This window comes from Anabrus simplex, chromosome 6 (assembly GCF_040414725.1).
Source record: "Anabrus simplex isolate iqAnaSimp1 chromosome 6, ASM4041472v1, whole genome shotgun sequence".
Classification (NCBI taxonomy): Eukaryota; Metazoa; Arthropoda; class Insecta; order Orthoptera; family Tettigoniidae; genus Anabrus; species Anabrus simplex.
Genome location: NC_090270.1, coordinates 99,670,949 through 99,686,261, shown reverse-complemented (window position 1 = coordinate 99,686,261; position 15,313 = coordinate 99,670,949). Strand labels below are relative to the sequence as shown.

The window sequence follows — 15,313 nt, the reverse complement described above, 5'->3', positions numbered from 1 at the left end:
TCTGTAGATTTTGTAGGATAGATGGTTTTCATGTCTGGTTATTGTTAGGTACAAGTAGTTTAGGGAGCAGTTGTTTTCAATTTCTTTGGTGAATTTTATATGGAGGTCCAAAGTATGAAGTTTGTCTAATATGATGTTTTCATCAGTGGATCTGTTATTGATGAAGATGAAAATATCGTCAACAAACCTACACCAAAAAAAATGTTATCTATTTTATTGATTGATGTGTGATGTAAATTTCCGCTAATATGCCTAAGGCTGGGGATCCCATAGGTAGGCCCTGCTGTTGATAAATGGTGTTGTGAAATTTAAAATAATTGTTACTGATAGTAAACTGGAGTAGTTTCGTAAATTCTTCTATTTCTAGAATGCTCAACTTGCTGTAGTTCTTTAAGTTAGATTCAATTATTTCTGTAGTTTGTTTGATGGGAATATTTGGATACATATTTGTTATATCAAATGAAGTGAGGAAATGATGTTGTTCAATCTTTAATATTTTGGTTCTATTGCAAAAATCTATTGAGTTGCATATTGTTTTGTTTGCTAAAAAAGAGTAATGCTTCTTAAGGAATTTATGAATGAATTGTGAAACCTTGTAAGTTGGGCTGTTTCTATAATTTATATTAGGTCTCATTGGGATATTTTCTTTATGAAATTTAGGATAGGCTTTAGTGGTCGGTAGTTGGGGGTTCATTGTTATAAGCTTTGTAGATTCTGTTTCAGTGAAAAGAAAATGTGTGTTCTTGAGTATAGTTTTGAGGTTTCTTTGGTTGGGTCTTTACGTTTAATTGAGAAAGTGTTGTCTTGAAAACATTCTTTGGTTTTTGTTATGTAATTGTTGATGATAACCGTCGTGTTGCCTTTGTCAGCTTTAGTAATAAGTAGATTGTTCTGTTTTATCTTGCTGCTGAGCTTATTTAAGTGCGATTTGTTGATGGTATTGTTGTTGTGGATTTTATTAATGTATTGTGGGTTCCTTTTACTAATTTCGTGGCTTACTACTTCTCGTAATTCGTACGGAATTTTTAGTATAGAGTTTTCTGTTTCAGTAATAGTTATTACAATATTTTGAAAAGTTGATGTATTGCCCCAATTGTGTTTGGGTCTCTTGCTCAATGTAACATTTTCCGTTTTGTCAAATCTATCCTACAATCTATCCTAAAATTTGATAAGAATATAATACAATGAAGGCTCAGCCAGAGGCCACACGACATCAATCAATCAGGCTGCCAAAATGCAAGTATTTGGAGTTTGCCACTAAGGCGACTTGTGCATCAATTTCAACATTTTGTTTTCACTAGCAAGTAAATAAACTTCAGTCAGCACCTTTGGTAGCAAAACTAAGAATTTAACACAAATGCTTCAGAATGTCAAAAGAACTCCATGACATTGATCCCTAATGTGTTCGTCAGAGCTTTTATATGCTAACATAACATCCTATTTATTTTCAAAAACCATCAACCTTGGTCGATGATGTACACAAACAATGGGCAAACAGTACATGCTTTCCAAACACTCCTTATATCTATCTCACTACCAGTAACAGTATAATTAAAAAAGATGTTCTACCTGTCGTGCACAATGTTCTGAACACTGATAGGAAAATACTACCAGTGCTTTTATAACAGCATTCAACAACTCCCTTTCTTCTTTGGACTCATATGGAGTAGCCAAAAGTTTTGCAACTTTGTGGACAGCATTCAACTCTAGCATATTAGATCTTTGACTCTGCACACTCCACAACATCCTATAAAAATAATAATTTCAATATTTTAATATCACTGACAAAAAATAATGGATACATATCTAATTTAATGAAAGAAAGTGAAAAATATGGGAAACCGTTAATTTAACAAGACAAATTACACAAGGAAGTCAATAAATAAGAGGAATTTTATTCTAAATTACATGGAGATTTATGCATAATGAAAAATTGTGTTTCTAGACATAAAATAGTTCCTCAGGAATATGCCATGCGTATGCCATGATGATTGATCTGTAAGCACCTGTACAGTAGCATAGATGCTGCACGGTCGACTTACACCAGAGAAGAGCAATAAAGCATTATTTGTTTTCAATGATCAGAAGGGGTGACACCTTCTGAAATCTACAGCAGAATGAAGTTTTAGTATGGAGGCAGTTGTTTAAGTCACAGGTGAGTGTATGAATGGGTGGAAAGATTTTGAAACAGAGACAAAACATCAGTGATCTGATGAATATCGGAGTGAGAGACCAGTTAACATGGCAACCAACACAGTCATCTTATAGCAATGATGGAATAGGAAAGGTCTAGGAGTGCGAAGTTTTTTTTTCTAGCGGCTTTACATTGCACTGACACAGATAGGTCTTATGGCGACAATGGGATAGGAAAGGCCTAGGAGTTGGAAGGAAGCGGCCGTGGTCTTAAGGTACAGCCCCAGCATTTACCTGGTGTGAAAATGGGAAACCACGGAAAACCATCTTCAGGGCTGCAGACAGTGTGTCTGAACCCAATATCTCCCAGATGCAAGCTCACAGCTGCGCGCCCCTAACCGCACGGCCAACTCGCCCTGTCCTTGTTATTTAATAACTTGCCTTTGTACATGTATACAGGAGTAAGAGACATTGCACAAGTTAAGTTGACTATACCGTAGTGTTTAATACCGAGAAGACAAGATACTTCTGATCAGTGTCCCTCTCACGGCATCTTTTCAACTTTACAGAAATATTTGCAGTCTGAAACTCATGTGTCAAAAAATGAGAGGTCCACTTCAATATTTATTTAGTATAACGTAGCTGGGGAAGAAAATCAGAAAGAGTAGGTAAATAAAGTGAGGAAATGATAAAACAAATGCACATAATGTACATATATACCAAAGACATGAACCTCGAAACATACACAAAATATAAAATACAGTTACCGGTCAGAGTGTATAGAAAGAGCAACAGAAACAACAAAGGTGTGACCTGACCTGTTACTGTGCTTCTCTCTAGGGTATGTTGCTATCCTTCTCTGAACATTCTTGTCTTGATGTATTGTATATTCATCCATTTCACTGCATCTTCTACAAACAAATATTAGCATTGTGTACCTGTCAATAACGGGCTGTTACTGATCTTTGTCTAAGCATTTGCTTTCGCTTTTGAGATAGAAATCAGCAGCATACTTTACCATTTTATAAAATTACTACTGATCCACCCTGGCTTTGCATGGGAACAATTTTGAATTTATGGTGATAAGCCTTATAATATTTCCCTCATAGATGACGTTACCTGTCTTTCCTCCTGATTTACAATCACAGCTCAGTGCAGGGTCTTTCCCAAATCCCTTCCAGCCACCTGTCTATTAAGCTCATTTTTTTCTCCCCAAGCTTTCACTGAAAACAATAACTCCTAAACCATACCTACAAATTACATTATCATCATTTTTCAACTCCAGTTTCCCCAAGTGTGGTGTACAAGAGCTCGCCATCTCTTCCTGTCTGCATACATCTTCTATTCCAGGACAACTTCCTCAAAATCTGATTTCACTGTCTCTATCCAGTGTTTCCTTGGTCTTTCCCTTAGTCTTTTACTTTGGGCAGTAAGGCTGAAGTATTTTCTGGCAGGTCTCTTGCTCTTCATTCTCATAATGTGCCCATACCACTGAAGTTGGTGAAGAGGAGCTGTTGAGTATCCACCACGGTCTCCAGACCTCACACCTCTTGACTTCTACCTATGGGGGACCTTGAAAAATAAAGTTTATTGACAGAAGCCAGCTACACTGAACAAGCTACGAGAAACTATCGAGGCATCTTGTGCAGCTATCACACCGGCAACACTGACAGCTGTAGTTCAGTCAGCAGTTCAGTGGCATCAACGTTGTTTGGCTGCTAATAGGGGTCATTTTGAACACATAAAATAACTTTCCCCCCGTGCAAGAATTGTAACGATATGTCTTTTGTTCCATTAATATTGACTATCAAAGACTGTCTACATTTTTCTGGACCCCTCTATACATGTGCCAACACTACTGTTTTCTTTATTTCAGCTATTATTATTATTATTATTATTATTTTTATTTTATTTTGCCGGGCTGAGTGGCTCACAGACGGTTGAGGTGCTGGCCTTCTGACCCCAACTTGGCAGGTTCGATCCTGGCTCAGTCCGGTGGTATTTGAAGCTGCTCAAATACGTCAGCCTCATGTAGGTAGATTTACTGGCACGTAAAAGAACTCCTGTGGGACTAAATTACGGCACCTCGGTGTCTCCGAAAACTGTAAAAGAGTAGTTAGTGTGACATAAAGCAAATAACATTCATTATTATTTTATTTTATGAAATTAACATGCGCATAATGCTATTTGCCCATATATGACAAGTTTGCTTTCTGTCTACAATCCGTCAACGACTTAGCAGATTTTCAAATTGTTATTTTAAATTAAAGATACATATCCCTACATTCCGCATGATTGTGTTTTTCATTGATAGTTATCACCTTAATATGGTCCGGCTCCATGGCTAAATGGTTAGCATGCTGGCCTTTGGTCACAGGGGTCCCAGGTTTGATTCCCGGCAGGGTCGGGAATTTTAACCATCAATGGTTAATTTCGCTCGCATGGGCGCTGGGTGTATGTGTCATCTTCATTATCATTTCATCCCCATCACGATGCGCAGGTTGCCTACGGGTGTCAAATCAAACGGTCTACACCTGGCGAGCCGAACTTGTCCTCGGACACTCCCGGCACTAAAAGCCATCCGCCATTTCATTTTTTACCTTAATATGAATTTTTCAATATTCAGACAAAGCTTCCTTTTGGCTTCGCAAAGCAGTTTCATTCAGTTCCAGTAACTGACAAGAGATGGCAATACCATAGTTCATTCTGAATACAACAGATGGCACTACCACAGTTACATTCTAGCAAGGTCCATATCAGTGAGCTATTGTACAATAACAGAGAGGCAGAAGCGCTCCTGGCTGGAGCCAACTGAACAAATGTCTGCTATATTTTCAGTGGTTAACAAAACCAAGTAGGCATGGTCCTTCAATGACAAAAAAATGTTGAAAATATGTATTATAGAACCACTGGTGTCAAATTAATAATGTTATTTGCTTTACGTCCCACTAGCTACTACTATTATGGTTTTTGGAAATGCCGAGGTGCCGGAATTTAGTCCCGCAGGTCTGCTCACATTCTTTTACGTGCCAGTAAATCTACCGAGATGAGGCTGACATATTTGAGCACCTTCAAATATCACCAGACTGAGCCAGAATCGAACCAGCCAAGTTGGGGTCAGAAGGCCAGCGCCTCAACCGTCTGAGCCACTCAGCTCAGCACTGGTGCAAAATTAAAGACCGTTAGCCAAAAGCTTAGGACATTATAGCACCACTTAATCCATGTTGCAGCGCAAGGCGATCACGGTCAGCTGATTGCAGGGTAGTTCAAAAAGGATAAGGAGAATCACTCATCATACAGCGACATATGAACAGGCCATAAAATTGGAACCCTACTTGGCTGCTGCTGTTAAGCGTAAACTACAATAAAAACCATGGACATAAATCAGCACTTATAACGTAAATCTTTAAAACAAAAGGGACCTATGATAGGTTACAACCTCATTCTGTTCATATTTTTAAAAGTATTGCATCCCCAGGAGTACCGCTATAATTGTTTAATGTAATTAATTAATTAATTAATTAATTAATTATTAATTAATTAATTATGCTTCTTTTACGTTTGACTGAAATAGGCCTTCATCACACCAAAGACCAAACCCAAGACACAGTTGGTCTATATTCACAGGTCTGCTCACATTCTCAGAATTCCTTGCATCAGCAGCCATTTTGAGACTATAGAGCTCAACTTTCTTGCGTCTGAATGCTATCCAGCGCAATGAGATTGAAGTTATAAGGATTATTGTGTTGCTCTTAATTGCAAAAGTCACTCATCTAAAGGAACTAGATTATTTCAATTTCTGAGAGATAAAAATAAGAAGGCAAAATGGGTGCAGAATTGCCTACGTGATAAGTGACAGCCAACAGAACATTTACAGCTATGTGAGCTTTGTTTGATAAAAATGAAGTAATAATCAGTTAAGTGTCTGGCTCTGCAGTGTAACAATCAGTGTTATTAGCTACCATCCTCGAAGGCATGGTTTGATTCCCAGCACTGCCAGAGACTTAAGAATGGCAGGAGGGCTGGGATGTGGTAAAAAATATGGTACATGCAGCTCATCTCCATTCAGGGTGTGCCTGAAAAGAGTTGAACCACCTCGGAACGAGAACACTAGTTTTGTCCGGCTCCATTACTAAATGGTTAGCGTGCTGGCCTTTGGTCCCCAAGACCTGGTTCGATTCCCAGTCGAGTTAGGGATTTTAACCGTCATTGGTTAATTCCAATGACGCTGGGACCAGGTGTGTGTGCCGTCCTCATTAGAATTCATCAAAAGTAAGCCCCCATCTTCACAGACATGTAGCTTGCCTATAAAGCATCAAATCAAAAGACCTGCACCAGGTCTCTCCGGAGGCCACATTCCATTATGTGCATGCCCTGATGTATGTTAAAAGACTTTCGAAAGACATCATGGGTAATTATTGTTATTGTTCTAGGTGGAGATTTTAAACAGGATTTGCCTGTTGTTCCGCATGCTTTCAAACAAGCTGTTATTCAGAACTCTAATTTTCTCCTCCTTGGTCAGAATTTAAAACTTTCATCTGTTTAAAAATACGCAAGCAAGACCAGAAGAATTAGACTTTGCTGAATTTTTGCTAAAAGTTGGTAATCAAGATTATCCTAAAGTGAATCATGAATTGTCAGAACAATCTGTTATTGACTGGCCATCCTTTACCATTGCGAAGCAAGATACTGTATCTGAAATTTATGGGAATAAATTTGAGTCACCAGAAGGTGCTAAATATTCCTCCAAAATTGACTCTCTTGTCCCCATAAATGGACATTGTGACCAAATCAAATTGCCAGAACGTACATCAGTGTAAATAACTTAATTACTGAAGATGATAATGAAACTCTCCAACTTGAACATGATTCAAAGGCGAGGAGAAATTTATGCTGGCTCCCCCGTGCAAGTGCTTTATCCACCTTAGATGCCCTGTACTTGCACAGAAAGTACCCGATGCCCTTAGAACACTGTGGCTTATCAAACTTTCCTATGACTTTAGACCCTGTTGGTGTATATTTACCCCAGCCTGTATTTGGCCACGGCCAACTGTACGTAACAATGTCTCAAGTTCGATCATTTGACCGTTTGAAAGTACAAATAAGACAATAAATGTAGTGTTTAAGGTGGTGCTCTAACAGCACTACATTTCAGACACATTGGACCTAAATTTCTCTGCAAATAGGTACTACACACTTCAGTCTATAATTCCTGGAGTATATATTCAGCCGCTGGAAACTACATGTAGCAACTGCTGTCACTCAACAGTTTGTAACTGCCAGATAAATATACTTTACTGAACCACGGACTTAGTATTCCACTGAATTCCAATGGGTTCAGTCTAGTTATGAATTTAAAATAATCAGTGGATCCAATTTGCAATGCCTTATTTTCTTATAAAATGATTTTAAACAGATTAAAATGTAATAAAATTGAATAAGGCATTGCCTTTGAAATGAAATCATATATTTCATTCAAATTAAAAGTCAAAAAACATTGCCTATAAAGCATCAAATATACACAAAGACAGATAAAAACATAGTCAACAAAATAAAAATGCAGTTAACAATAAAATAAAATGTAAAAACAAATAGAAACTTCACTTTTAAACATGATAAAACAAGCTACTATCCCCCATAAAATGGGTAATGAGGTCTACTGACTGCTCATCTTGTAAAATGAGGGAGATGGTACTTGGAAGTTTTAGACTACGGCGCTGATTGGCCAGGTCCGTGCACTTCGTAAGGATGTGTACTATAGTCAGATGACCGCTGCAAGTAAACACCATGAGGTCTTCTCCCTTCAGTAAGTAGGAGCGCATTACTATACTATGGCTGATCTGAAGACGACATAATACCACCGCTTCTCTTTGAGAAACTTGAAGGGAAGTCTTCCTTCCATACCTTCTTAGTTCCTTTAATCATTCTTAGCTTATTTGAAAGAGGGGTGGCCTGCCACTCTAACACCCAATGCGACATTACCAAATGTCTCATCTGAGAACAAATATCACTGGCTGGAACCTTGTAAGGCAACGGGCCATAAAAACATACTGTAATTCTGGTTCTAACCTTTCACAACCCGGCCAGCAGGTCCTGGATCCACTGCAAAAGTGGGTGATGCAGGAAACATGTATCAATATACTGTAACGAGCTCCAGAAATCAGTCAGTATACAGCAGAAACTGCCAACGTTCACTGGATAGCACATACCGCAGAACTTCAAAGATAGCAAAGAGCTCTGTTGTGTACACATTACAGGTTTCAGGTAGAGGACAAAGAAACCTCTTATTATTGGCAATAAACACACAGCCTACTTTTGCTTCTGCCCTCAAACCATCCACATAAATAACTGTTGAACCTGGATACCAGCCAACAATGGACATTAAGAACCTCCAATAAACGGAGAGGTCCAGGTTTTTCTTCAAATTGAAGGGCAAAAAAAAAGACAGTAAGATACGTAAGTTATATCAAGTACGTATCTCCTTCTTAAAGATTTATTAACATTTGTATTACTGTATCTTAATTGTCAATACATGTATATTGTTCCCAAGCATATGGTTTCAATTTACACTATAACAAGTATCTATGCACCCAGATTATTTAATAAATCCCAATGTTTACTGATCCAATCGACAACAACTAGATTAATGAGGTTTTACCGTGTCTTGTACTTGTAGCAGACCCCCTCGCCTACAGGAAACCAACAGGACTGAGTACTCTTACCTCCTTAATATCTTGATAATTTCCCTCAACACTTTCTTATGGTCTGATGTTAAAAATGAATTTGGACTTGCAGGAAACTTGTGGGTCATCACTCTGCAAAGTTCCCAAAGACAAGGAAGCTGTTTGGGTTGGACCATAGAGATTTCAATGAAAACATGGTGAATTAAGACTGGATATCCTAAATTTAATGATTCCAACAATAAATCAATGGTAATGCTATATTTAAATGCAAAAAAATACAAGGCTCCACGGTGCAGTTACTGATGATGACATAAGCACTGTAGAAATATAAAGTCACATAAAACACTTTAAACCAAAAATAAGATTTTGACAACACGAAAAGAACATATTACGTATTTGGATTTTAATACTTCTGTATCGTTTACAATGGCAGCTAAAATATTATGTAATATGAAATCTTGGCCATCTATACATAAACGTGATAATATAAGTATTGGAAAGGAACAACCAAGTGTCAAATCAAACCATCGGCAGCTTGATAAACGTGATAACGTTTTATTAGCACAAACAAGGAAATTGCCGGATTCCTGTTCAGAATCATTCATTTTGTCATGCCGTGGACTGTCTATGTAACAGCAGCAATGTTCTGATATCTTAAATGATTATCCTACCAAGTTCCATCGCAATTAACGCCTTCGATACACCCTGTTTTATTTAAAACTACAGCAACAAATTACTATATTTTTACATATGAAAATATATAGTCTAAAGTCAAAGGATTTTCCCCACCATCCAATACTTACTTTATTTTAATAGCTAGTTTTTATGCATATACAAATATGTGTCAGCTTAAATTCTAGCTAAACATTATAAGAACATATTTTAATCCATTTTGGAACATCTTCAGCTTTAAAAAAAACATATATTAAGTACAAATATTGGTTCATGTCAAATAATCAGAACACAAGGTAGTAATGAAGTTAAAAGGCTCTTCTGTAGAGAATTAAAACAATGAAAAGGTCATTCAATTGATAAAATACTTTGTTATGGCATTAGCCTTTAGGGGAAGAGGTTCTTCTTTCTTCTAAATATAAGAATGTGGTTGATATTATACAACGTACATTCCATTAACTTATAATATGTACTAAGTCTTAAATTTTGAACTATAACAACCAGGGGAAACTCCTTAAAATTAGAACCTTAGTTGATTATAATTCCTGGTTAAAAAATACACAGATGTTGGTGGGAGTCTCCCGGCTGGCCACCGTTATATGTTCCTCTTTCTATGGAAGAGCACTTTTAAGTTCATTATCACCTTTAGCATTCTCATTATTTTATATATGCCAATATTTGAAACATGTTCTTATAATGTTTAGCTAGAATTTAAGCTGACAGATGTTCGCATATGCATAAAAACTAGCTATAAAAAAATAAGTGTTGGACGGAGGGAAAAATCCTTTTACTTAGTTGTTAAAGGATAAAAAAATGAGATTTATAAGTTATATTATTTTATGACAGAATGACAATTACCATTAAGTTGAAGATGCCTTAATTGATCATCCTACCAAGTTGCATTGCAATCAGTCTGGTCCAAAACAAACAGTTTTCTCTGAGTAAAAAAAAAAAAAAGCTTACACTTGCATACTTACGCTGTTTTAATTCTGATCCCCAGCTTTGGAAAAAAAAAAAACACCCCCCCCCCGCTTGGCCCTTTTGGGGAATTTGTGATATTTCAATTTTCCTAAAGCTCTTGGGTGTATCAGGTTCTTTGGTACCAAGTTTTTAGTTTTCAAGCTGCTTCGAATTGCCTTATTAATTCATGTCCATTTTGATTTTATACCTTTCTTTACACCTTGTAACACTTATACTTCCATTTGTTACTACACATGGTATTCAAAGATTTAAAGATACAGAGGATGAGAGTGATAAATAGTTAACTTATGTCTAAGAGAACTTGGAAATGTGTAGTACCGGTAATCAGAATTCATAAGATGAAGGAAAAGCAAGGTGGGGGAGATGAACTTGAGTAGAAGGTGGAGGCTGATGTGCGAGTAGGCATGCAGTATGCAAGAAAAGGCTAAGATTGTAAGGAAGTACATGACTTGATTATGGGTCTGTAAATGGTCAGAATACATCATGGAAAGAGAAAATAGTAAACAATTTTGCATTTAAAAAAATGAAATAACTTCTAATAAGTTTAAAACTGGTAATACAAAAACAAAATATTATAAATGTTTACCTGAGAGCTCTAACAGCCATCTGTCGAGTTGCTATACTATTTTCTCCGACATCTGCAGCAACTACAAGTCCACTAATAACACCTTTTTCATGTAGTTCAAGGGCAAGATTGTAATTCTGAGCAAGATTTCCAACAAGTCGGCAGGCACGGCACTGAATGCTGTCTCGGTTAATATTGTGCAAAACAGCCACTAGTGGTGCTGCAATGCCGTAGTTTGCAACCTACAACACAATGAATGGAGGCATGCACATAAATTATGGATGAGCTAGTAACATGAGTAGTACGGTACTCATCTTTTCATGAAGTCCAGGGAACAATCAGAAGAAATCTCAAAAAATAGAAATCAAGACAATATCATAAGTAATCAATCACATGATAAGAAAATACAGCCTGGCTGCTTTTAATTCTCAACTGAGGTAAACTGGTACATGTTCAGAAGACATCCGCAAGTCATGACATCACAGTGTACAGAGTACGCCTGGACATTTGAGGCCGGGACAAATATTAAAAGTACCGGGCGAGTTGGCCGTGCGCGTAGAGGCGCGCGGCTGTGAGCTTGCATCCGGGAGATAGTAGGTTCGAATCCCACTATCGGCAGCCCTGAAGATGGTTTTCCGTGGTTTCCCATTTTCACACCAGGCAAATGCTGGGGCTGTACCTTAATTAAGGCCACGGCCGCTTCCTTCCAACTCCTAGGCCTTTCCTATCCCATCGTCGCCATAAGACCTATCTGTGTCGGTGTGACGTAAAGCCCATAGCAAAAAAAAAGAAAAAAAAAATATATTAAAAGTAATGCCTTCTTTTCTCATATTTTTCTATCTTTGGCTGTCTACTCTTCCACTAATCCTATGACATATTACCAACTGCCTACTATACAATTAAATTCCAATGGATCATTCTGTATCAAATAAATCTAGCCACACGTTTCTCCACATCATCTCCAATTTGGAAAATATTTTTCCTGTAGACTATATAATTCAGTAAAGTGACATCAATGACAACAGAATATTAGTTCAATGATACCAATAGATTCTCAGGAACTATGCAAAGAAGTTTATTATTTAAATTTTACAATCAATTTTCCTATAACATGCCATAATTCCTTATATTCTCAGATAGGATAATAACAAAATTGAAACTAGTAAACTAACACAATTTTTTAAATTACAATATATCTACAAGTAAATGTCCACTATTTTTTCTCCATAAATCTTAGTGTTTTAAGTTTCTACGGACACCTTTCCAACTCTCTCAGAGCAGGCTAGTGCAATCAGCAATTTTTAATTTTTATGTTACCCTGTAAATATCTGCAAACATTTGAGAAATATTAATACCATATATAAGGGAATGTTACATATCAATAATTACTTGGAGTAAAAACTGAGATGTAGGTCTAATACAAAATTGCTTTATTACGTTAGCTTGTCCTAGTCACACAAGTCATAAGGTAGTGACATTATATCACTCTCAGATTATTTATTATTTTAAATAATTTATTTATTTATTTTGTGATACGATGCTCCATTTATGCAGTAAAGAGCCGCATCGTCCAAGATTTGTTCGGACTACGTTGAGGGCAACCCAGGTCCTCCATGATAAATCATTAAACAAAGATTGCCATTCTTGAGAACTTTTCCTGCATCATTCCAAATTGCCACTCAGTTGTTGCACTGAAATCTCTGGACATCAGTTCTTGTGCTGCTCAGACTGCTGGAGATCTAGATTTCAGCTGTTTGAAATCCTAAAGCTATATCACCATGAATGGATAGAGCCCAATTCAAGCTTATCATACCAAGTGCGATCGATTTCTTAAATGAAATAAATTTCATTTTGGATCCATATTGACAATTACGTTGGTTTTTTCATCAGCCCAGAGGCTGGTTGATCCTTAAATAGCACCACCAAAGGTTATGCGGTTATAAGGAAACCACAAAAACCAATGGTAGCACCAAAATGAGGAGTATGAGGTAAGATGAGGATTGAGGTAGTTTGCCATTGCTTTCCCAACTCGGTCAGAAAGTACTATTGCAGCAAGACTGACCCTTTGAGCAACACCTTTCATAACACTCAGATGCACTAGTCGTGTTCTGAATATCAGTGCTCAGCACTACCCACATCCCAGCAGCTTCCATATTGTCACAGCCATGGATGTTGACTGGGACTTTGGTGAAAGCTACACTTTACTCTGGCCTATGCCAAGGGATGGATGCAAAAGTACTCTATCCATCAAGAAATGACAGCAGGCAGTAACGATAGCTGTGTACTATTTCTGACGCCTATGAAGTCAGAAGGGAAATTCTACTTTTTTTGCTATTTTGCTTTACATCACACCGACATAGATAGGTCTTATGGCGACGATGGGACAGGAAAGGGCGAGGAGTGGGAAGGAAGCATCCGTGGCCTTAATTAAGGTGCAAAAATGGGAAACCACGGAAAACCATCTTCAGGGCTGCCGACAGTGGGGTTTGAACCCACTATCTCCCGAATTCTGGATACTGATATAAATGGTCCATTATTGGACATTATAAATTTTCCAGCTAACTCATTCCTGTTTGCCAGCGTTTCGCCCCCGTGTGCTAGGCTGGGCTCATCAGTTGGTACCTAGCACACCTACCAAGACGCTGGCTAGTGCATATTTCAGATTCCCTATGTGAATCAACATCTATATCATACTAAATACTGGCCGCACTTAAGTGACTGCAGCTATCGAGCTCGATACAGATAGGTCTTATCTTGATTAATTAGTATAATTTTCCGTATTGATAGTTAATATGTAATATAGATAAGAAAAGGTTCCACCTTATCAATACCAATTTTATTTATTTAAGATTAACTTACAGGACCGGTTTCAACTTTTTGAACAGTCATCATCCGCTGTACATTGGTACCTTTACATAAGTCAAGTATTGGTTGAATTGCTTTTCCAAATGGAGAAGTTGTGGGGAAGCACTATGTCCAAGCATTCAAATTGGGCATGTTTAAGAGTAAAAATTGGTAATCTGGTACATTCTAGATAGTTGAAAGCAAGTTTGTTTTTTAGGCATAAAATTCGTGTAAATTAGCTAATTTAAAAAATACAGGTATATTAAACATAATGCATAACACATGTTAAAATATACAGTGTGTGTTAAAATCCTTTATAATGGCTCAGATCACTTCATTGGAATGGATTTATACGTCTTGCGTATGTCTATATCCTTGTTTGAGTAGCTAATTTACATGAATTTTAGGCCTAAAAAACAAACTCGCTTTCAACTATCTAGAATGTACCGTATAACCAATTTTTACTCTTAAACATGCCCAATTTGAATGCTTGGACATAGTGCTTCCCTACAACTTCTCCATTTGGAAAGGCAATTCAACCAATATTTGACTTATGTAAAGGTACCAATGTACAGCTGATGATGACTGTTCAAAAAGTCGAAACCGGTCCTGTAAGTTAATCTTATATAAATAAAATTGGTATTGATAAGGTGGAACCTTTCCTTACCTATATTACAGATAGGTCTTATGGCGACGATGGGAATGGAAAGGCCTAGGAATGAGAAGGAAGCGGCCATGGCCTTAATTAAGGTACAGCCCCGCAATTGCCTGGTGTGAAAATGGGAAACCACGGAAAACCATTTTCAGGGCTGCCGACAGTGGGGTTCAAACCCACTATCTCCCAAATGCGAGCTCACAGCTGCGCACCCCTAACCGCATGGTCAACTTATCCGGTAGAAGGAAAATGAGGAGTGAGGTAATTTCCTATTGCTTTCCTCACTCAGCCAGAAGTTGCTATTACATATGTCTGCCAAGCCCACTGAAATGCATGCACCAACCGACCCTATGAGCGATATTTTCACACCATTCGTAGTCCGCCTCCATAGTGTAACAGTTAATGTTATTAGCTGCCATCCTCAGGGGCCTGGGTTTGACTCTCGGTACTGCCAGAAATTTAAGAATGACAGGAGGACTGGTATGTGGTTGAAATGGTATATGCAGCTCACCCCCAATGGGGATGTGCCTGGAAAGAGCTGCACTACCTCGGGATGAGGACACGAGTTTACTTGTCCACCTCCGTAGTGTAACGGTTAGTGTTATTAGCTGCAGTCCTCGGAGGCCCGGGTTCAATTCCTGGTACTGCCAGAAATTTAAGAATGACAGGAAGACTGGTATGTAGTTGAAATGGTACATGCAGCTCACCTGCGATGGGGGTGTGCCTGGAAAGAGTTCCGCTACCTCGGGATGAGGACACGAGTTTACTTTACACCATTCA

At 37.8% G+C, this 15,313-nt stretch overlaps 1 protein-coding gene across 1 annotated transcript in view; it reads right to left on the bottom strand.

Moving 5' to 3' along the window:
- Window positions 1-15,313, bottom strand: part of Rnb (R and B) — a 76,142-nt gene that overhangs the window by 57,799 nt on the left and 3,030 nt on the right. Inside the window, exons 2-3 of the mRNA XM_067149486.2 lie at window positions 11,056-11,276; window positions 1,570-1,747 (exon numbers count right to left, since the gene is read on the bottom strand). Of these exons, the coding sequence (XP_067005587.2) occupies window positions 1,570-1,747; window positions 11,056-11,276 (399 nt within the window). The remainder of the gene's footprint in view (window positions 1-1,569; window positions 1,748-11,055; window positions 11,277-15,313) is intronic.